General features: G+C 38.8%; 2 protein-coding genes and 1 non-coding gene across 6 annotated transcripts in view; 2 read left to right on the top strand and 1 right to left on the bottom strand.

Annotated features, from left to right (window-relative positions):
* Positions 1-24,369, top strand: part of Lmpt (four and a half LIM domains protein limpet) — a 67,210-nt gene that overhangs the window by 13,490 nt on the left and 29,351 nt on the right. For 2 of the 4 annotated variants that reach the window (XM_017172748.3, XM_070286158.1), the window contains exon 3: positions 7,987-8,072. In XM_017172748.3, the coding sequence (XP_017028237.1) occupies positions 7,987-8,072 (86 nt within the window). Of the gene's footprint in view, positions 1-7,986; positions 8,073-12,724; positions 12,931-18,105; positions 18,186-24,369 lie in introns of those variants that run through there. The other 2 variants (XM_017172750.3, XM_017172749.2) reach the window with 2 other exon arrangements.
* Positions 352-2,470, top strand: LOC108078738 (serine/arginine repetitive matrix protein 1). The gene has a single exon (XM_017172754.2). The coding sequence runs from the start codon at positions 507-509 to the stop codon at positions 2,127-2,129; it is 1,623 nt and encodes a 540-aa protein (XP_017028243.1). The 5' UTR covers positions 352-506; the 3' UTR covers positions 2,130-2,470.
* Positions 21,450-21,645, bottom strand: LOC121502295 (U2 spliceosomal RNA). The gene has a single exon (XR_005990919.1). It is a non-coding gene; the product is annotated as a U2 spliceosomal RNA (small nuclear RNA).

Here is a 24,369-nt window from a genome sequence, read left to right as displayed (position 1 = left end):
GAAAAAAGGGTTAATTTACATAATACCCAGGCAAGCGCCCACGCCGTCAGCTGGTGAACACAACGGACTCACTCGCATGGCACTCGTAATACATAATACAAAGCGGCTCAAAGCGCGTGGAACACGATGATGAAGTTAATACGCTAAATTGGTCAAAACAAACGAATCGAGCAAAGTCGAATGTCGACGAAGCAGCCAGCAGGAGAGAAAGACGGCAACAGCTTTGGCGAAAGAGACAGGCACAAGGGGAGAGAGAGAGAGATAGAGACAGACACAGAGAGAGAAATTCAGGCAGAAATTCTAGTGATCCGCGAAATAACTGAAGTTGGACGCTCAGTTGCTCAGCGGCAGTTGACAGCGTCGGTTCGTGGCTCGTTCGTGGATCGTGTATTTGGCCCAAGGTTAATTAGCCAAGATCCGAGATTGGAGCTTGGGAGCTGCTCGATCCGAGATCTGAGATCTGAGTTCCGAGAGAGCGAAGATCACCAAAGATAGCAATCTATGAGATGTCGTTTTTCCGTAACATACGCTCCTCCCTGTCGTCATCGTCACGGGCCAAGAGCTCGCGCTCCTCCTCCCGCGACACGACACCCGTTCGCTCCGTATCCCGGCCCGGCAGCGTGATCAGTGCCCTTAGCCATCGCAGGGACTCCACCACCAGCTCCACTCTGCAAAGGGGCGACACCTTTATCCTGCCCAACTCCGAGGAGGAGGAAACAGCAGGAGGAGCCGCTTCAAACACTTCAACCTTAGAGAAAAAGTCCAAAAAGTCCAAGGTCTTTAGCAAGTTTAGCACTTTTACAAAGCGCAAAAAGACCCCCTCGCCGGAGGAAGTGGCCAGCTATGAGCATCATCCCAGCGACACCGCCACCAACACGTACTACAAGTGGCGCAGCGATGGAGCGGATCGCCTGCAGGACTACGATGCCCAGGCGGATCCCTTCAACTTCCTGTACGAACAGCACTCCAGTCTGCGCAATCTGCAATCCGGGGACAACAATGGCGTCCATCGGCAGGCCAGCATTGGCTCCAATTCCAGTGGGAGCTTTGATTCCTCCACCTACCGGAAGAGCAAGACGCCCACGCATTTGCGGGAGCAGCTGGAGCAGCTGAAAACCCACTCGAACGATGATCTGCTTGAGGATCAGCAGCGGGAGGAGGACGAGCGGGAGAAGTACAAGACAGTGACGCTGAATAGCTTCAGGAAGTCCTTCCGCGATCGCCTGCTGCAGCAGCAGAAGGAAACGCCGCACAATCCCGCCTGGTTTGTGGAAGTTCCCGCCGCCCAGCAGTCCACCGCCAAGACCTCGGAACGCCGCGAATCCAAGGAGAATCGCCCGGATTTCCTGGTCTTCGACAATCAGAACTACCGGCCCCAGTCGCGCTCCCCTCTCCGGGATCGCCCATCGCGCTCCGCCACCCGCTCGCCAGTGAAACGGAACGAAACCTTCCGTGTGGCCCAGCCCTCGATGCGTCACATCTCTCCGTCTCCGACTCCTAATCTAGTGCCGCCTGCTCCCTCCATCCGCATCGAGATCAAGAACTCTATATCGCCGCACTCTCCAGGCAGATTTGTGCCCGTGGGCGTGGCCAAGCCCATGCCCACCACGGAGTACTATGCCCAAAGATTGCTGGCAGCCAATCATCACCAGCAACAGCATCACCAGACCCAGCAGCAGAGACCCGGTTTGGGAGTAAGGAGCACCAGTCCCAGTCAGAGCTCCCGTTGGTACCGCCAGCAGCCTTCTCCCAATAGGTTGGGTCATCAGCTGCAGAATCCCCCGCAGCAGAAGGGCGGCCGCACCCTGGTGCACATAGGATCCGATCAAAGCAAGGCCATGATGCCGCCTCCAGCCCGAGGAAGGGCGCCTACGCGCGTTCAGCTGTACGGGAACAAGCCGCAGAGTCGCCCCCCGCCGGCGACCTACTTCGGGGGCCACTACAATGCACCTGCCAAGTCAGCCGTTCCTCCCAGAGGATCGTCCGTTGGAGGCCATACAGTATATTTGGGGCGTCGCGAACCGCCGATGACACGTGCCACCAATAGCACCAGCACCAGCAGCGCCGCCCACGTTGCCGCCCCCATGCCGCGTCGCAACCGATCGCCGATCAAGATGCCCTGGCGGTAGGCGTCAACCCGGCCAATCTACACAACGGAGAATGGAGAATCAAGAATGAGTGGCTCGCACATATACGGCTATATATATATACATATGTGATAGCTTCTTTCCAAAGTGACAAAGTCGCCGCCTGATATTGCGTCATGATCGGAGAGCTGGAGCTGCGCTGGGAAACGCAGCTTGGCAAACGAATCCATAATGTGCAAATAAATGATTTATGTATCCATCAGTCCCCCATACAGTCCCGTATCGTGTGTTGTGAATTTTTTGTACGTCAAAATTATTGTTAAGTAAATAAATAAAAAAAAAAAAGCAAAACAAATAAACGACAACAGATAATTCAAAATGTACGCTATCCCCACGGGGTTTTTTTTTCATTCGTTGATGGCTCCAGCGAACCCGAAAAAGCACTCGGATTTTGTCAGTACAGAATTGTTGTTAAGTGTTAATTGCCAGTTTGGAGTTGGCCCCAAAAAGATGGCTCTGCCCTGGAACCTACGACGAGTACATGGGTACATGTGTGCTCTATAAAAAAATGTAGTTAGTTCAACGGATATATGAGCGTATGTATCGCCTGGTGCCGCTCTATGACTAACTGTGCATGAAAATGAGTGAGCGTTACGTGACAAGCATTAAATATGGTCAACCCGATTGGGCCCGGTGCGGAGAGGGTGCGGGCCATTTCTAGTTAGAAAGCAGCTGATGAGCTTCTGGCCGTATTTGGCGCTGCAAAAGATGTATTTGTACTCGCGCAAACAAATTATGGAATAAATTGTCTTAACCCCCAAGTCAAAATCCCCAAAGGCACTGGGTGATGTCAGCAGCCGGCGCTCTATGCGCTTCTCAAGATGTTTACATAAGGGGTGCATCAAGGGGAAAGAGAGGGTCTTGTCTCACGATAGTCCATAAATGAATATCCTTCTATAAATGAGTCTATTTGAAGAATATTTTATAAATAATCTTATGGGTACCGCCGTCCATATTCTATAAATAAATTTCCTTCTATAAATTAAAATCCTTTAAATGAATCTATAGATGAAATCTTTCTATAAATGACTTTGTTTAAAGAAGAATTATTTATAATCTCCTTATTTGTATCACAGACCTATTGCCAAAGATTATAAATAATAGCTAAGATTGCAGCAGTCGTTGGGTGATGTCAGTCGCCTTTCTATGCGCTTCTCAAGATGTTTACTTAAGAGGTGCATCTATAGGGGAGGGAACTGTCTCACAATATTCCTTTTATAAATAAATCTGTTTAAGTAAGAATTATTTATAATCTCCTTATTTGTATCATAGATTTTGTGCCAAAGGTTCTAAATATAGATTGTCATGATGACTAGAGGTTCTGCTTGCTGGTCATTAAGCTAATAATATCCGCTCACAATAAATTTAATTAAATTAAATACGTAGTTTCGGTTTAATTAAAAAATAATAAAGAGTCGTTATAAATGATAGGTTTAAGTTCTTTTGCATAAAAGAAGAACTTGTTAATAAGCTTTAATTAAATTAATACCGGAGGAAAAGTAATATAAGACACTTCCTCGCACTTAACAAGATATATTAAATATATTTGCCCTATCTCTAGTTAGAAAGCTTTTTAAAATAGTTGTCATTGACTTATTAAGATTAATAACAAATTAATTCACATATAAATAGTTTATCTTGTATTTAAGCTTTGGAAATTTCTATATTTTTTCTATTTTTCTTGTTTTTGATGTTAAAATACGGCTCCGACTCTGATTTCGCTGCCCGCATCCGTCTCTTGGCTGTCCGCTAATTAGTGGATCATTGCCCCAGTCTAACTCCAGCTCAACTCTCCGCACATTTCACTTTCTAATCTGGGCAGCAACGAGGTCGACTAAGTCGTCTCTGTCTCTGGCTAAAAGACACAAGATCCAAATTACTTCTTTAGTCACACTGAAAACTCTGAAAATGGTCAGTGCAACCTGAGTTTTTAGCTCGAGCCTCTCTACGCATGATCTTGAACTACATTCAAGCCGAGATCAGTCGACGCACTTCTGTCTGCTTGGGGTTTCTATTGCGTTAATGTTAACTAGAGTGTGAAAAAAATAAGACAACTTGGCTTGCAATGTAAGCTAAAACGCAGATTAACCTTGCCTGTATGGCTGGGACTGTGGATCTTGGCGTGATTTTTGCGTGGGTCTGGTCTACAAAACAGGTTAAAATCCGACTTTGAATCATCATCATCATCGCCTGTAAATAGCGGCGAGCTAATTTGCGATCATTAGGTCGGAGATTCCCTCGGCTCATTCCCCAAAAACTCCAGTTTTTCCGTCTCTGCATTTGTTAATTTGCTTTGTATGTTCGGAGTACTTAAACTTAAGTGTGTCGGATTTTTCGGGGTCTCTGGCTCTCTCCCTCTTTTTGTTTTTGGGTTGAGTTTTGCAATAAACAAACACTTACTGTGTTCTGCTTGCGCTTTATAAGATATACTATATATATTCGAGAGTGTTTTTTTTTATACTACGCATAGATACGTTTCCAAGTAACTGAAGACCGGTTTCTTGACTGTATGTATTTTTTTCTTTCTGTTTTTGCCGCCAACGAAGACGACGACCTACGAATTTTAATACCCTTTACTGATGGGTTTGGGTAAGGGGCTTAGGCCATAAAAATGTGATAAGTGGGAAAAACCTTGATTAGCAGGAATTTTTAGTAAAATTTAATAACTTTTAAATGTGTTTGTTATGCATTTTTAGTATGGTTTGGAATATAATCTAAGACTTAAAAGGAAATATAATAATAAATATAGTTATATATAAATGAAACATTTTTTTCTATATTTAAAAGCTATATTATTATATTCTAAAATTAATGATAAAATAGGTTGTGCTACCGGTCGTATGCGTGATTTAATTTATTATGCTGAACCGCTTATTTTTTAAGGGGAAAACAATTTTGTAAAATTAAATAATATATGTTCAAGAGGTTTATTTTATACATTATAATTTTTAAATTTTTAAATATTTATATTTAATAAGAATTGCCTACACGGCGTATGAGTGATGCACCTTATCTAACTTTTTTTAAATAGTTAAAATAAAAATGATCTTAATCAAAAATTCTTTTCTATAGTACACATTTTCTTAAAAGACAAAATGGGTATTCCCTAGTCGATCATTCAGCCACTTTACTCCCATTTTACTGCAGACAAACAGTCAACAGCCGGTGGCATAGCGTCATTGTTCGAAAATGTAGTGGCTAAACGAACTTTGATTCCGATTTGTATGTATATTTTTCGATATATTTTACCAAACACTCTGCTAGGCTGTGCCAGAATTTCAGAGACGAGAGTGGGAGTCCCGGGCAGTGAGTGGGCTTGGACCGAGCCCCAAGCTGAGCTGGACTGGTCTCCATTAGTGCCCCGATTTGTATGTGCTAAACTTTACAAGACCGCGAGCCAAAAGTCGACATGCCAAAAATGGTAATTGCAGCATAAGTTTACACATACTTGTGTCGCGAAACGAATTCTCAGCTCATGTTTATTTATATTAGAGATTATGAAAATTAAAACGGAATTGGTTCACAGCAGAACTGAGACAGTGACATCATGGGGACCCGTACTTCGGGAGGAGGCTTACAAATGGGTTGATAATCCATGCATTAGATTAAATCCGATTGGATGAAATGTGTTTAATATCAAATTACGGCTATTACATGCTGTGAAACTTTCGCCTTTCATCCAACCATCGAAGGATTTATTGACACAGCCATTTGTTTAATTGGAGGCCCATTAATCTGGGCCAAAAGAACCGGAGGAACCGTCAAAGTCAAAGCGGAAGACAAAGCGGCGACCCGCTTAAGTGGAAATCAAACATTTGCCCCACAGCCCCGCCAAGTTGCAACTTAATGCCAATAATATCCGCGCGTCAGGCGCAAATGTTTGCCCTGTCTGTCTGTCTCCGCGTCCTCATCCTCATCCTCGTCCTCGTCCTCGTCCTCGTCCTTATCCCCTGACCTCGGCTTGCTGATCCCTGCGCTGTGTACCCTGTTCCCTGTTACTCGGCATTGTCATTGTCTCGCTGCCATTTTATTCCGCCGCCTTTCAACTGGGTCAGCATCGATTTTTGGCCAGCGACGTGTCACAATTATCGCTGCCAGCGATGGATTCGATGGCACCCAAATGGCTGCCATCCACAAAAAAAAATAGGAACAAACGATGCACTCCAGTCACCCGAACTAAGGTTACTTGGTACTCACTGAGGTGTAACAAAAAAATCAAATACCTAAGCTATTTAAGCTTAAAGAGATTTCAAATCTATTAAAGTGGTGCTTAAAAGTAGGCTTTAAAACGTGCAGTTTGGCTATAGCGGGAATAGTTGAAGGCTTTTGGGGAATTTAAGGTCTATGTTGTGCCATATTTCTTAGAGAAATAAGTGGCATACATTTATAAACTACAAATAGTAAGCAGATATGTTTTTAAATTTAAAAATTAGTCAGTAAAGAACTCTATAAATTATATAAACAAATAACTCTTCTTTAAATTCCTTTTTAAAAATTAGTTTTATAGTTTATGGTATTCTTGTTGTCTTTTGTACAGTTTTATGGCTTAAAGTTTCTGGTTGTCCCCGAAAATTTCGAACTTTACATGCAAGCTCAGCTATTTAACTTAATAAACAATTGTTTAAAATTGTATAAGGTCATTACATATATAGTATTAACCCCCAAAAAAACAATATACCCCTGAACTCCCCAAATACCTCGCACAACGAAAAATGAGCCCAGCCGAATGCACCGAGGGCAGCGCAGGACATCCTGAATATTAATGTCCCGGGTCAAAGCTATGAAAAGTCAAGTCTCGTGTTTATTGGCAAACGCTAAGGATTACATACAAGATACATATATACCGGGGCCGGCCGGAAAATAAAACCAAAACAAGTTTTACTGCAGTTCTCGAAACGCGGCACAAAGACAAAGGCAAGTTGGCCAAAAATGGAAGCGTGCCAAGTGCGATTTCTGTTTTGTTTTTGCTGTTTTTGGTTTGCTCTTGCCCAGCAGCGTGTATTTTTGGAACAAGTGCAACATCCACGGCGGCAACTGCAACTGCCACTGCCACTGCCACTGCTCTGCCACAACCATATCCATGTTGCTGCCCCTCCGTTTGAGCTTAACTTTTGGCATGCGGCATCGGTTTCTGCCTCCGTTTCCTTTTGGCCAACTGCAATTTCCCCCCGCATTTGCATCCCGGAGAGTGGAGAACGGAGTACGTAGTCCGTTGTCCGTTGTTCGGAGCCCGGTCCGGTAATTTCAGATATGGCTAGCCGTACATGGAATTGTTTGGCGCAATGGCGCGTAAATGAGCAGGGCGCAAATTAAGTTGTAGTATCGTAAATCGGTTTTGTCTGGGCGCCTTGTTTTCTCATTTGCCATCTGAACATGCTTTTTGAGTTAAATTAAAAACGGGCTTAGTACTTGGCAAGGCAAATGCAAATTTTACTCGTAAAAGGTACTATAATTATTTTAATGCGTTTAAGTTATTATTTTCTATGACCGTTTTGAGAGTTATTTTAGTTAATGTTTTGTGTTTTACTTTTAATAGTTTGAATAAATTAAAATAAATGTGTTTTAGGGAGGGAATTTTCAAGATATTTTATATTAGTAGGTTTCTATTATATTTTTAAGATTTGTTAATGGAATTAATATAATATCATATTAAAATAAATTAATGATTTAGTGTAAAGAGTCTAGTGAATTCGTATATAGTAGTTAACAGGTAAGGTCATAGATAGATATGAACGACATACAATATTTTAGAGCATTTAAAAGGTCGTGTTTTTCTTTTAACTCCTAAAATGTACAATATTTGTATATTTTCTATAAAAATGTTTTTATTATTTTCCAGGGTGCCATTATACGGGAAGTTGAGGATGGTGTGCGCTGTGAACAATGCAAATCAGATTGTCCAGGCTTTGCAGCTCATGATTGGAGGTAAGAAATTTTTGAGAATATAAAATAAATAAGAAATATTAAATAGTATATAAGAAAAGAATCAAATATATAAATACTAGGACATATTTTATAATACTTTTAATATAATTAATATTAAAAAATAGATTTATTTGTAACAAAGCTAATTCTGTTCATGAACTGATATAGAGAACATTTTAGAAACGATACTTATTTTTTCTTTAAAACTAAGGAAAATCCACATATTTATCAAATATTTATACCCTTGCAGGGTATTATAATTTCAGTCAGAAGTTTGCAACGCAGTGAAGGAGACGTTTCCGACCCTATAAAGTATATATATTCTTGATCAGCATCAACAGCCGAGTCGATCTAGCCATGTCCGTCTGTCCGTCTGTCCGTCCGTCTGTCCGTCCGTCTGTCCGTTTCTACGCAAACTAGTCCCTCAGTTTTGAAGCTATCTGAATGAAACTTTGCATCTAGTCTTCTATATACTCTCACTGCTATATATGTCGGAACGGGCCGGATCGGACGACTATATCATATAGCTCCCATACAAATGTTCGATAAATTTTTAGAAAAAAAATTATAACTTGGCTGTTTTACAATATTTTTGCATCATTTTTGAGATATAGCCATTTTGTATTATTCCAGAATTTTGGTAAAAATTTTATGAAAATCGGACCACTATATCTTATAGCTGCCATAGGAACGATCAGGAAATGGGAAAAAAATTATAACTTCGTTGTTTTTCAACGTATTTTCATCTACTCTGAGATATGAGCTTTACTTATTATTATAGAATTTTGGTATAAATTTCATAAAAATCGGACAACTATATCTTATAGCTGCCATAGAAGCGATCCGTAGATGTAGAGAAAATGTAAGGCTGGGAATGTAAAACTGTAACTGTCAAACTGTAAACATAATAAATATAGAAAAAATGTTATGAAACTCTGTTTAGTGTCTGTTTTCGGCATTATAATTTATAATATAAATATGAAAACCAATCTGCAAGGGTATACAAACTTCGGCAGGCCGAAGTTAGCTTCCTTCTTGTTATTATATCGTCGTTATCACAAGTGTATCAATTATTTTGCCTGCCACTGTAAAGCTTTCAACCAAAAGCTTTTTACCTGTTTTGTGAAATGCCTCAAGCGGACGCTAGATGGAGCGACTGGGAGTCCGCTTTGTAATTCAAAAAAATTAAAAACTTATTCAAATAATCAACAAAATAAAAGCCGTAAAAAAATTATTACCCCCAAGACAAATAAGCACACATAAAAACTGGAATCTTCTTCGCCAAAACACCATAATCATTGGGGATGATTTAAATGCAACATTTATAGACCATCTTTCCTGTGTGGGATCCGAATTAGTGTATTTCGGTAAATAAATTATGCGTCAGCGGTGCCAAAAACAGAGAAACCTCCTCTCAAGCAGCAGGGAATCAAGATCTCAGAAAAAAAGCATCAACAAACTTGTGGTCCATAAACGACTTTGTGATAGAAATATATATAAACGAAAACCGCAAGTCAGTGGCTGCTGCGATTTGGCACTGCCTCTATATCTCCCTTATCCCCATTTTCATCTCTATCTCTCTCGCTCTATAAATATATATATATAAAATCGATGACATCGGTGCAATGTGCAACGGATAATGACTGGCCACAACGTTAATTTATTGCCCCGAGTTGCGGCCGCGATCCAAATAAATATTTGCCCCTCATTATTTTCACTATTTATCATTGTTATATTTGTGCGAACGCCACTCGGGTTGCTTTTAATTTAACGCGCTGAAATTATGCAATTATTATGCATTACTTTGTATAATTCTCTTTTATATAGGACGTATGCTAATCGGGCAATATTTCGGCAAATCGTCCAGACACTTGGCATTTTCCCACAGCTTCTGCTGCTTCCGACCGCGAAAACCATTTCAAATTACGCCATTAATTTGTGAACTCAACCGAATGTCCGACTGTCTGTCTGTCTTTCGTCTCCTTTGTCTAACTGCGGTTGCGCCTTGCTTTGTGTTTGTGTTTTCATTTTGATTTTTGATGCTGGCCGCACGCCAATTCCATTCGATGATTTACGGGGCGTATACGCGATACACTACCGAAGGGGATGGCAGCGTATCACGTATACGGACGGTATGCCAATTGTTTGAATAAAAAAGTTAGGGGAGTCGACTTTTAGCATTTATTACTGCATGATATTTTCTGTGTAAATTGTAATTAACAAAATATCGTCTCAAATCTCTTTTAAATCTTCAAAGGTAGTAAAGAGTATTCACTATTCCTTAATTCCCTTAACTCCCTCCTACAATTGCTTCAATTTTGTCTTATTGGATTTGTTTGCAATACATTCGGCAGCATTTAAAAGTATAATTTGCTAAAAGCAACTAAAATATATCTGTTTTCCTTTGAGATTTATGTTTTTATGTGGTATTTTTACTGCCATCAGGTTCATGGGGGTAGCAAATTACATTTTTTAATTCCTTTAACCAAGCAACTTGTATACAAATACTCAAAAGCCCAAGAACCGTAAAAAAAAGAGATTTGGAAATTTTCTATTTTTAATAAAAACGTAGGCTTTTCTTTATGATCGTGTTATTAAATTCATTTGATGAAAACATAGATCAAACGGCTTCAAAGAACAATTTATTGTGGGAAAATAAGCACAGAAAGAAATATATTTGTATTTATTATTATAAAATCTGATAAAAGCGTGTTTAATTAAAATATTTCATAATTTGAAATTTATAAAAATAAATTTGAATAACTATTTAAATACTAAATGAGCCTGTTTCAGAAAATAAACTTAAAAGAAAGAATCATTAAAAAGAAAATAATCGAAAGAAAACTTATTTAAATTATTAAATAGCAATTATGGGGGCACGAAAATATTTAATTGTTAGGATAGTACATTTTTTCCAACCAAGTTTGATGGTCTGAAGACTGCCTTTGATTTAATAACATAATTTATTTATTTATCTTGTTTATACAAAGTCATCTTTCTTAATTATTCCAATGTATATTTAAATAAAAGCAATTAAATATAATAGATAGCAAACGCTTACTTATTGTTAATACTACTAAACATAATAAATTATTTACCGCTAACGAGCTAAGGTGATAATTAGCTTGCAAATAATTACAATAGGAAAATGGGGTGCTTGAAGCACCCACTGGAGCAACCTTCACCTCGTTGCATTTTCGATTTCCCTCAGCTGCAGCGGCAATTAGCGGGCAATTAAAGACCTCGACTCTCGATTTTCCATACACATTTACCCAAGGGTTCACCACCAGAGAGACATGTGTGTTTGCTTTCCCCAGATTGGGATTGAATTGATTGCGAGACAAGATTGAAGACCGAAGATTGCGATGTGGTTGCAACATCAATTTGCTAGGTTCAGCTCAAGTTCAAGCTTCCGAGCAACGCGTGCAGTTTTTTTTAAATATATATACACATATAGAGGTACATATACATGTATATTTTTATGTCTCTTATTTTTTTAGGGCTTATGCTTGAGCAATAAAGCCCGACATTGACTGACTCGAGCTCGTGTTTGTATTTACTTGTACTATATGTGCCTTCATTATACACTGCCGATCTCTCTAACAGCGTGCTCGTTTCGAGTTTGCCGATTTATATATTATTTGTTTTTGTTTTTGTTTTTTTTTTTGTGCTCGGAGACGCGCTCAAATTGCATTGTTTAACTGTTAAAACAGTTGTTACTCAGTTGCCCACACGATCGGTCTGTGACAGAGAGCGTATAAATATTCAAGTTAATTTTTGTGGTGTTTTTTGTGTTTTTTTTTTTTTAACCGAGAGAGCTGAGCATGCCATGTGTCAGCACCTTATCGCTTTTAAATTTACGCTCTTTTCCACGGAGACTCTTGGCCTAAACGTCAATAAATCTTATCAAAATCGAAATCTCTTTTGTCGCACGTACAACAACAGTACAGGGAAAACTATAGACTAAAGAGGAAATTTTAAAGTAATATAGTGAACGGAAAACTTGTTATATATTAAACAGTTTTCACTAACACTAACAGCGTAAATTGAAAAGAAAAATAATGAAAATGTAATTATAATAACTATAATCCAATCCAATATAAATGAAAACAAAATATAATGAAAGAAGGTCAAACACAATATCTCAACAAATTGAAATAATAATTAAATATAATTAAGAAGATAATTAGGTTAAACAATGAAAATAAATACAAACCAAATAGTTTAATGGTCTGAATAAATAATTAAAGCCTGTGGCATGTGATGTGATTGCAAATAAAATGAATCATAGAGGAACAAGTTTTATATAAAGTCAATCGAAAATATTGTACATTTTAATGAAATAAGACATTAACACTTGACTATAAATATAATTAAAATCAATAAAGAATACTTAATGCATTAAGTCTTAGTAGAAATTCTTATTTCTATAAACTTCTTCAAAGCAAAAAGTTTTATAATATCCCAAAATCATAAAAACACTCTTACAAAAAATATAAAAAATAGATTTACAACTGGATACTTGTGACTTTAATAGTAAAAAAACAATTTAAACTTTAGTGTTTGTGCAGCCTTAAAGTTGTGTAAAGAAAGGCCCAGGTCTCACCTCCGTGGCCGCTGCAATTGTTTGTGTTTTTACATTGCGTGCTGACGTTGAAGTGGAACTTTCTGCCCGGAGCTGAAGCTAAAACAACATGCTGCTGAGGACCCAGTCATGTGACGTGTACCAAGTGCAACCGAAAATGGTGAAGAAGCAGCCAAAGTTTCCCACCCGCGAGCGCCACATGGCGATCCGGCGGAAGAAGTCCACGGTCACGGTCACGTCCCCGCCAGAAACAACACAGAGTCCGGAGCAACGGTGAGAGCAAAAAATGTGTATTTCGGGTCTGACCCCTCTCAGCTATTTATGAGTTATTGAGGTGGTAATTAATGGCTAATGGATTGCCCCGCGGCCTGCAAAGTATTTTAATTGGGCATCAATCTTTCGGCATTCGCCTGGGGAGAGAGCGAGATAAATACATAGAAGAAAAGGGAACTGAAACTCAAATAGATTCCACTTTGATTTTGGCATCGGCTGTTTTGCATAAGTTCACACTTTGCGGTATCAGATATTTTTTTATGCTTGGCCAATTTAAACCGCGAAAAGTGAGTGCTGAAAGAGCCAAATCAAATTAAATAATCGCTGGCCATTATAATTGCGCAGCTATTGGTGAGCTTTTGCATTTTGATTGAATATTGAGTGGGTTTTGGAATGGCTATTTTTATAAAAATACCCCTTTTTAAAGGTGCGAACAATCAATAAATAGAATATATTGAATTATATTCTGAAAAGGTTTAGATATTTCTAAATGAGAAAAAAATAAAAGATAAATCCACCCGAATGGCTTTTGTAAATAAACACAAACTAGTAGCAGCTTCCTGGAAACTTTGGTCTCCCAAAAGTCAATATACAAATTGGTTATGCAAAATCCACGAGATCTCGCCCATAAATAGACCAGGAATGCCCCACGTGAGCCGCCTTTTCAACTGAAAATTTTGACAACAAAGCAATTTAAAACATTTGCAAGCACAGAACAAAAAGAGAAGAAATAGTGACGAATGATCATTGTACTTGGGGCAACAATAAACACCGAGAAACGGGGCAAAGGCAAAATTATTTCTGTGTTTACTTAATGTGACGCTGGCGTTAACGTGAATTTCCACGAATCAAAGCAAACGTCAAAGCCTAAAAAATATATGTGCACAAGAAATAAATAAATAGATTCCATTAAAAAGTAAGACAGCATTTGTAGCCCAAAAACACGCAGCGCAAAAATCATCTAATGTAGAGAGATGGCCTTAATGGCACGCCGACATCAGAGCCATTTACACCTGCGGCCAGCCAGCGACAAACGCCAAATGTAGCCGGCGGATACAAGCCACTCATGTAGCTACAGCATCTGTAGCTGTAGATGTTGCTGTCTCTGCACCTGTGTCTCTGCCATCATCTCTTTACCCCCTGCAAAAGCGTAATGTAATGTAATTTCCTTTTGGCTGTTTTTGCGTGTTCGTGTAATTAAACGCAACAAACGACAGGCTCGTGCATCGACGGGGGCAGCTGATGGGTGGGTTAATAAACAAACAAACAAACAAACCGGTTTCCCCCGCAGATATTTACCTGGTCGAAAGAGTGTCCATGATAAATGGGCTGAGCTATGGCCAATTGCATCTGCATGTGCAGTGAATATTGCCCCCGGAATGGACTCCCCCAGGAGGTGAATTTATTTAAAAAGAATTGATAGGATAAATGTGGGAGATTCTGTTTAAATATTCATGGGGTTTTTGTTGGCCATCAATACAGGTTAATCTTTATTTCGCTTTCTTTTATGGAAATGGAATAATAGTATACCAATTTAATTGAACTTCAGGGTTTTTTAAGTATTATTTGTATATATGGTATATAATAATTTAAAGTTAAAATACTTATCTTTATTGTCTTTTAAGTCCTATATCCCAAAGGAGTTTATCCCAAACCTTAATTGCCTGCAAATGTTTAAATAAATCTCAGCAGAGGCAACCTCTGATAGAATCACGTGCTGCCATTGCATGCGCCAAAGATACGTGTAATCGATGTGCTGCCAAAAGAAGATACATTATCCAGATACAGTATAAACATATACTAAGCTAAGCCAGTTTGGTTCCGGCACTTGGTCCGTCTCGAAGTCCATTAATCAGTTGCCTCGCCAAAGTCACGTTTTGCATTTCGCCAGTGTATCTGCGCATCGGTGAGATACATTCTCAAGGTGTATCTGTGAGTGCGGCAGTATGTGGCCACACTTAATGCGGCTGCTTATCAAGTTGACAGACATGGCGGCGACACCGCAGCCACTCACTACCTGGACGTCTTGCGATGGACACTCTTGTGAGCCTCTAATTAAGTGGTTTCCAGCTCAAACTTGAACTCGGCCAGGCGATGGCCATCAATCTTGCGGATGTACGGAGATACGCGTACAAAGGCAGATGCAAAAAGCGCACATTAGTTGTGCGATTTTATTGTACGGCCCGGCAAATTAATCATTAATATTTACGATTAAGCGCGGGCAAGCAGAACTCTTCATAAATTACACAGATCCTCGAGATGGGTGTGTTGACTCTTGTCGTGCTTGTGCCCCATGAATGAGAACACTTGGCCACACCAATCAAACCACTCCTCCGCCCACTCAAAGGCTTTTTGTGTATTTTTAGTGCAAATACACAAATTTGCCCAAGTGCCTGCTTACCAGCGGCGCGCAGAGCGAATCCAATGGCATCATAATATTATTAAAGCAGTTGCGTACACGTAAATTATGTTGAAAGGGGGCGGCGCACAGTAGCGCCTTTTCTCATTTAGCGTTGCAAAAATCATATCTTTTGAACCAAATAAGGTAATCGAATAATTTAAACGGCATTGGACAGGTAATTGTTGTAAAATATATATATGTACTGCATAAAGTACCACGCCCACAAATACGCCTTTTTAAAGGGTATCAAAGTGAAAAAATAATTTTTTTTCAATGAAAACAATTTTTAAACAAAAATTTTTATTTAATTTTTTATGTTTATTTTTATGTATTTGCTCAAATAAAAATAATTTGAAAACTGAAAAAATTTTTTTTTTTTTAATTCGAAGTGTAACCGCCACGCGCTACAGTTAGTATATTTCTTGGAATGTATGAAATTGTGTCGGTATTTTGGTATATTTTACCCTGAGTTGTTTTGGTTTTTTGCGTTGCATTTCCGCAGACGCAGCTCGACGCAGCCGATGAAAGTTAATTCTGGTCCAGGAAAGATCCACGGAACTTGTAGTCATAGTGTAGTCAGTGGCCGCCATTGGCGTCAAAAGATATAGACTACTTTAGGCAGAAAAAGGTGAAAAAAATGGACACCTGGCAGGTAGCGATTTACCTGTAGAAGCCCAAACCAAAGTGTCGTTTTTTTTAGGTTCTTTAATAGTTTATGAATGTATCTATCATTTAAAGTAAAAACCATGACCATTGGTTTTATGGTTTTTGTGTAATATTACCTGAAAGTCGACCAATTTACACATTTTTTTTTGTATGATGCAAAAAACGAAACAAAGTTCAACTTTAAATGCTCATAACTTCTACAAAAAAATCTTAAAATTGATTTTATTGCAGATTCTGAATCCTTGTTAAATTTCCTGTCGAATAAGTATGGTTAAAATCGTTTTTGCGAACATGACTTTTTTGATTTTTGCAACGCTAATTGTTCGAGAGGCGCTACTGTGCGGCGGCGGCCTATTGTTTCAGTCAACATCGGGGCATATGGGCTTTAATAAACCGTCTTTATCAGTTCGATCAAGGTGGAAGCTCTTGGGAAAATAAATAAAGTGCTTATGCTGCATTCATTTGTTTTAGATACAATTATGTATTTAATGGTAGTGTTTGGTTGAGTGCTGAGAATTGTATCTATGGAGAAAGATATAATTAATGGGAGGTCAATTTAGAAATTATTTACAAATGTATAAATTATGCTGGGTTATTTGTTATAGAAATTCAATTAAAGTGTTGATAAATATGGCAATTAAACAATAGATATTGTGTAATCTATTTATTCATATATTTATTTTTCATTCTCTATTTAAGGCATTCCAAATCTATATAGTTTCCCCAGACTTAATCCTAACCCCCTTTTGGTATATATTCAGACTACGCCATCTTGTTTTTTACGGCCCATTTGCTTTGTCTTTATGGATTTTGTCCAGCTTTTAGCCAAGTTTTCTTTCTTTTGGCTGCTGCCAACTATAGTACATACAGACATCAGTTGGCCTTTTAGCTAGTTGCGTTTTGTGCTTATAAATAATTGCAATTCGGAACTTGTTTCATGTCTGGTCGCTGCTTAGGAGCTTAGATGTGGCAATCAAAGTCAAATTGTGGAAAAATGGTCGCAGACGCGCGTTTGATAAATGACCAGAGCAAGTGGTGCGGCGGGGGTCCCCTCTTCCATCATCCGTGTCGACCTTGACCGCCTTCCGACGGAGGGTAGGAAGGAAGCGGCCATGTGGTGCATATGGCTCGGTTTACATTTCGTGTAATAAGTGCAGCGACCGATGGCCATTAATTTGCCGGAATTACTTGGGCACCCGCCGCGGCTCATATCCCCTTGAAAGTCACACTATCTAAGCGCTTAGCCAGCCAAGCGCACTACCTGTTGACTCATTAACTCAGGTTAGCGAAGACACTGGGAGAAAATATAGAAATAAACTAGGAAAACATTTTAAATATTTTTAAATTTCATATTTTGTCTTTAAAATATTATATTAAATTTAATATATATTAGAGTGTTGAAAAAGTATTTTCAAAAGCTTTAAGATTGGGGTTCATATAACAAATAAAACGATAAAATTATTATGCGTGTAATGGGCTTTATTTTTAATGTATTTAAATTTTTAAGTAATATAATAAATATAAAATAATATTATATAAATAATTTCAGATAAATTCAACCAAAGATCTTGGTTTAATTATTTTCTAGAGTCAACATTTACTCACCCACATAATAAAGATAGTTTAATATTAGATCAAAATCTTCTTATAAATTTTTCTCTCAGTGTAGGGAAACTCCGAATGGAGTTGCAACTCCCACCACATTGTCACTCCCCAGCCACGTGAGTGTGTGCTTGTGCGTGAGTGTGTGTTAATGAAGAGCCTCGTAAAAAACCGACGCAATGCATTGCTAATAAGGGGTTCTTGCGGCTTCCTGCCCCTTCTGCCATCGGGCATCCCCCTCGCTCCACCTGCGTTGGATGCAGCACCGCAAGTGTGCTGTGTCATTATCACACTCACCTTTCGGGGGGAGGTGGGGACACACACCCGCCCATCTCGCTATTGCACTATATCTCGCACTGTCTCCCTCCCCCACGCTTTCTTTTGGGGCCAGCAGCTTCGTGCTTTTATGCTGCGCTTCGGGTCGACACGAACGAACGGGAAAGCCGAGCGCCGAACACCGCGGCGCAGACGGCGACGCCGACGCAGCAGAGTTCAGTTAGAATCGGATTGTATAACGGTGCGGTTGTCGGCGTTTCTCCCTCGGTTCTCGCGCGTTTTGCGGGCGTTTCGCACGCGTTTTCCTCCGGTCGGTGAAATAAATATCAAATAAATTTTAAATAAATTGAATTAAATTTAACTTAATTGCACATTTATTTGTGTATTCACCTCTGGGCATTGACTTGCCAGTGACGTCGGTGGTGTGTCTGTGTTTGTGTGTTATTGCTCGACTTGAAGTGTTTAACATTTATTTGGATCGTAAACAAAAACAAAAGGCCTCGATTTGTTTACATTTCTGCCCAGCGGTTGCCTTTCCTTTTATTATTATCATTGCCGAAATTTTTTCGGTTTGCCAAAATGCAAATGTCAATTGGGGATAATTTCTGGAAATCTCTCTGTGGATTTTTATATTTTTACTTGTTCCTTAATGAGTCAGTTTTGTTTTTAATACTTTTTAAAAAATTTAATTTACCCCGCACACTTCACATTTGTTTTTCTTTTTCCCTTTTCACGGACCATTGCGCTTTTCTTGATTTTGTAACACATTGTGACCAGATTTCGTGGAACTGTAACCACCGGAAATTTTTGCAGCCAGTGCTGAGTGATAAATATCTCATTTTGATCCGTAATAGCTTCCCAGAATCCAGTGACGCTTCTTCTAGAACATCTCTGATCTGTCTCGGTCAGTGTGGGATCTCAATGGGTTAATGGGGATCTTAACTAGCGCTAAATTGACGAGATCGTAAAGTGGAAAAGTGTATTATAAATCATAGTAAATGCTCGGTAAATCGGGTAAACAAAATAACTAGGTAATGAGGTGTTTGCTCTCCCCGATCGGACAGTTTGATAGCGAGTTCTTGTGAGACAGAAAAACAGAGTTATCATTTCTTCTACAGCGTTGTGTTATCTAATTGTAAGTGTTATCGCGTTAGGCGCTATGTTCGAGACCCGTAAATCCCTCGTCAATGCAAACAGACCTGGGAGTTTATAATTCCAACTTGAGTACTTTTATTTCCTCTAAAGTCAATAGTTTCGGAAATGTGTCAACCTTTTCAAATATTTACAAATATTTCAATATTTGTTATGGATTTTAATAGTTAAAATCATTTGTTACTGCTTGAATTTTGATTTCTTTGTGGGTTATAGTTATAAACATTCCCACAGAATGTGTTGTTGAATACCACTTGGGATGAATTATTCGAAAGGAAAGGAAATTCGAGATACTATTTGGTTCAACTTATTTTTAAACATTTTAAAGAGACCTTTTGATGGTCTTAAAATTATTATTTAACCGGAAAAACGTGTAATGATTTCCTATAAATTATTTTAAATATGTAGAGTAACTTTCCACAATTTATGTATTTGAACTTTGATCTTTTAATTCCTCAAATATCAAAACACATTTCACAGCACACTATTCCCTCTACTCTTATAATTGTTATAAAGTTTCCTTTTAATTTCGCTCTTCCATTTCCATTTCCCTTAGAAATCACATTGGCTTAGACGTGATTTATGTAGTGACATTTGCGGTTCATCTCTGTGGGAACCCCGCAAGGTTGTAATAATTCACTATGCAATTTGTAGCCAAAGAATATTCTATCTGCTTTCCGTCCGTCCGGCAGCCCCCCAACAACTTTGAGTATAACCCCGTGCCCGTGCTCGTAAATATCAACTAAGCTGCTCCCGCTTCTCGAAAGTAGGGTGGGACGAGGGGTGAGGTAGGGAGTGAAGGGGAAGGGGCTGGTGCAGTGCATATGTTAATTATCCCACCTGGCCAATGATAGTGGGGTAAAAAGTTGGAAAAACAGAGGGGAATAAGGGGAGTTGCTGCTCACTGATTCAATTAGCGGTAGCCATACGCATATAGCCCGTATTTATGGCTACACAGTAAGAAAAGTTTACGTAATATATTATAGGGAAAAGAACATACGGCAAATATTATGCTTATAATTATTTATAGACATTAAAACTGAGTTTAAAAGAGTAAAATTTAAGGAGAATATATTGATATTAAGTGAAATCTATTATGCAATATAAAATAAAACAATACAGTGAAGTTTAATTTCAAAGTACACACATATTATTCTTCCTTGACTATTATTCCATCCTCTTAAATTGTTAATATCGAAGTAAAAGTAGTATTAATAAAAAGTGTAAAAAACATCACTACTAAAAATTCCTAAAAAATTACTACTAATGATTAATAAAGTTTAATGTTAAATCCGATCTTTGTCAAGTCTATACATATGTGTATTAAATCATGCCTCTCTTAAAACTCATATAAACCAATAGAGATATCACTAAAATCAAATAATAATAACCATAAAGATTTCCCATATTTTCTCTCTGTGTCAGTGCAAGTGTATGGGTATTTACTATATAGGGCAATCTGAGCGTCCGACAGTAGAGTGCATTGTTCTGTTGTTGTTGGGGTAATCCCATTAAAAGTCGTTTAATCGAAAGCGAAAAAGAGAACTACCCCACTGCCCCATACCATGCCCTTTTTCCTTTCCCTGCCGCGTGCCTCGCTCTCGCAGTCACCTTCAGCTAAGTGGGTGGAAAATGGCTGGTGGGGGGTGGCTCGGAGGACGGTTCGAAGAGGGCTTGTGGAAACAGGGACCACGGCTCATAATTGAGATTTGTTGCACTCCGACGCTGACTTTTATGCGAGCGCTTTTTATTGTTTATTGTTTACAGCGGCAACATGTAAGTGCAATTACAGTGGAAAATTGGATTTCCTTCCACTTTGCTGCGGAAAAGCTCTCCCGGTAGCTCGACGGCGCCGAGGTTTAGCGTTTTCGCTTTTCGGGGAGAGGTGCTGGATGCTGCCTAACAAATTGTTGGTCAAACAACGCTGATTGCTCTCTGCCCCTAAGATCTCGAGGATATGCTGGATTTTTGGTGGAGGCGGCGTGTGCCATCGGGGGTCGTAGCCCCAAAACTTTTCCAATTGCGGTCGCCTCTCGGCGCTTGAATCTACTATAAATAAAACTGACTTTGGGGCTTATCAATTGTAATTGTTGGTCCGGGTTACCTCCGCGGCTCCCCTTTCACCCGAAACGCGAAATGCTGCGGGGCCTAACAAGAAAAGTTGTCGCCGAGTTTGTCTGTCTATCTGTGTGTGACAGTGTGAGTTTGCTTTGGCTACAGTGCGTGCCAAAACTATTAGGCTTATTAACCCTTGACTTATAGAGAATCTAAAGAGCTGTTTAAAATTGGATTAATTTCTAAATAAACATGAAAGATGCTTCCTTGTATAGACTTAACGTGGCCATTAGAATACTCAGTTATTATCTATCTAAATTACTTAAAGTAAGCATACAAAAGCTTTAATTTTGGTTTAAATTTATAAATTAGTTGGGCCGAAATCCCGGCGGTACTGCAATACCGGGCCAACCCGCGACAGAGGTGGAGCAAGCTCCTAGCACTCCGTCTGATTCCAAAAATCAGTTTAACATTTGTTGTCCTCCAATGGAGGAACTATCAGATGTTAAGCTGATAAGAACAGATACTACACTTTGATCTTAGCCATAAGGCCGAGAAGCGATAACTAGATGGAGTCTGGGTAAAGGACTTCATGCTTGTCGAGGCAGAACCGGTTGGGAATTATAATTGTAACCAAGGGAATGAGAGTTCAGTTTGCATTGGCATATTTTAGGGGTTGTTTTTAGGGAAGACTACCTACCTACCAACCCTTGTAAATATTTTACTGAGATGTCAGGCTATTAAATATTGTTGTTATTACCTTCACCAGAGCGCCTTTATAGCAATGAGACGCACTGTGAGCCAACTTTTGGCTTTTAATTACATTTATCTGGCAAAACTTTCTGCCCCGAAACTAGTTTTATTTGTTTTCATACGCATTTCTGTTGATTGTACGCCATACGATATCAGTTATTATTATATTATGATTCCCTCTATTTTGTTGTTGCCTTGCTTTTATTTTGTTGTTGCTGTTGTTCGTTTCAATTAAATAAAAATCTTTGCCAGATGGCAAAGCGCTGAGCATTCGCTTTTTATTTCGCGTCTGTTCCTGATATGACACAAAAAAAGAGTCTTGTCTCTTTGCGACGGCTCTAATCTGAAATGAACACGTTTTAATGGCATTTTAATTGTTTATTCAGCGATAACGCTGCGCATCTCCCCGCAGCCTAAAGTAAACACACACACGCAGAGATACTTTGGGGCAGATAGAGCTGCGAGAGAGTTTTAATCATTATTAACCATATTAGCACATATGGCCCGCATTGGTGGTGCATTGTCACTTGACTCTGACAAACAAATGTGTTCCTCAAGGTCTCGAAAAGCCATCTGAGCTAAGAGAAAATAGTTTCCACCAACTGCGAGCATTCCGCGTTCACTTGAATTTATATTTAATTTTAGATTCTGCCCGTGTGATCTATCTGTACTTGGAAATCTGTCAAATTCAATTAGTTTCCACATCAAAATTCGTGAAATGGCATTTATTTGGGCGAGGAATTTGACTTTTACGAAAGAGGGGAGAATTTCCTAAAATGATTTCCTGCCATTTTTGGTTGTATTTCTGTTTGCTTTCCCTTATTTCGAGAGTTTAAATATAGGATTTATTTTGTTTTAAAGAATTCCAAAAATGTCAAATTTATGGAAAATGTTCGTTGACACTTAAGTATTATGATAGATTTTTTAATAATACGAATTGTTTATTATAAAGACGTAATAATAAAAAACATTTTCATTGTTTCAATATTAATAATTACAAGCTTTCATGATTGATTTATTGATTTGTCAGTTTATATGTATATGCTTTGTCATATTTTTTATAAAAGTAATAAATAACTTTTAAATTTGTCAACCCTTAATTAATTGACAAGCGAAACATTTGTGTACAAGCTTCCTGAATCGATAATATTACTTGGTAAAGGTTATAAAAGTATGATATAGTTATCTATCCCTAGCTAAAATATGATTTTACCAACCCTCAAGTAACGTTTTTCTGTGAAATCTTATCGTAAATAGCTTCTGAGTAGCAAATTTAATTTTGGAACCTTCTTCACTACCCTGGACTTGGAAAATGTAAACATAAAGTGAGCCAGATCTTGATAGGGGCTCACTGTGTGTGTCACTGGTACGTGAGTCACTTGAGCAAACATTAAATTATTCCATTTATTTGCATTACCTGAGACCTGGGACCTGGGACCTGGGACCTGGGCCACTGCCAAGCCAAAACCTGTTGCACTTTTCCGCCTTGAAGTCGTGAGCAATTAGCAAACAGTTCCTCATCCGTAGACGAGACCATAATAGGTCAACTGGCTTTCTGCAACCATTATAGCATTTAGGTGGAGGAACTCACATTGGCTTATCTTATTTTGAAAGCTAACGCAGTTTGGCTGCCGTCGATGATTGAGCAAATGGAATTTGGCAATTTCGGTTTTGGGTTTTTCGATTTTTTGGCCCTGGGTTTCTCTGTTCCCCCCCCCCCCCCCCCAATGATGACATCACTTACTCCGATGGCCAATCCTACCCAGGAGTTGGGCGTGTGTGTGTGTGCGGGAGAGACCTTTATTAATCTTATCAAAAGATGCTTTTCTACCTTTTATTTTATTTCATTGCGGGGACGTTTTTTATTTTGACTTTTTTTTTTTCGTGAACTGTCAGCCAGACGGAGGGGTCGTAATCGTGAGCTCATTTCATTTAGAGGTACACATAATAAATAATAAAGTATTTAAGAATTTTATTAAGAGAAGTGCGTTAAAGACATTCTTGTAATGAAAAGAAAATGTTAACTGAATTAAATGTATATTAAATGCTTTGATAAATAATATATTTTCATTAAAAATAGATAAACAAATTAAAAGAGATCATTATAAAGCCATTGCACTTTCTTCATTATAACAAATTTTATTTATAAATATTAAACAGTTTGCATAGGTTTGGGTAATTTACCTTCTGTTTTTTATTTCTTTCTATTGTTAATCTCCAATATTTGTTTTCGGTGCACCAGTAACGTGTTTACGCAGCATTCCGTTGGGTGCGGGCGTATTTATGATGCCGATTATTTTGCTTGTATCTCTAATTGAAAAATAAGTAAACAATTATAGCAATTATAGTTATTTGCAATGTGTAGAGTTCCCAGTTCTTGGAGAATTCCTCCGCCGCCCCGGGAAAACCAAATTCTTTGATAGTAAACAAAAGAGCCTAGAGTACGTAGAGCAAAGGTCAAATTAGCGCTTTAATCAAAATGTCAATGAGCAAATAACGCAAATAACCTGACGTGCCGACTGAAAGGTGATTTA

The sequence above is a fragment of the Drosophila kikkawai genome, chromosome 3L, assembly GCF_030179895.1.
Source record: "Drosophila kikkawai strain 14028-0561.14 chromosome 3L, DkikHiC1v2, whole genome shotgun sequence".
In the NCBI taxonomy this organism is placed as follows: Eukaryota; Metazoa; Arthropoda; class Insecta; order Diptera; family Drosophilidae; genus Drosophila; species Drosophila kikkawai.
The sequence above is the reverse complement of the archived record's forward strand: the minus strand, read 5'-3'. Positions and strand labels throughout refer to the sequence as shown.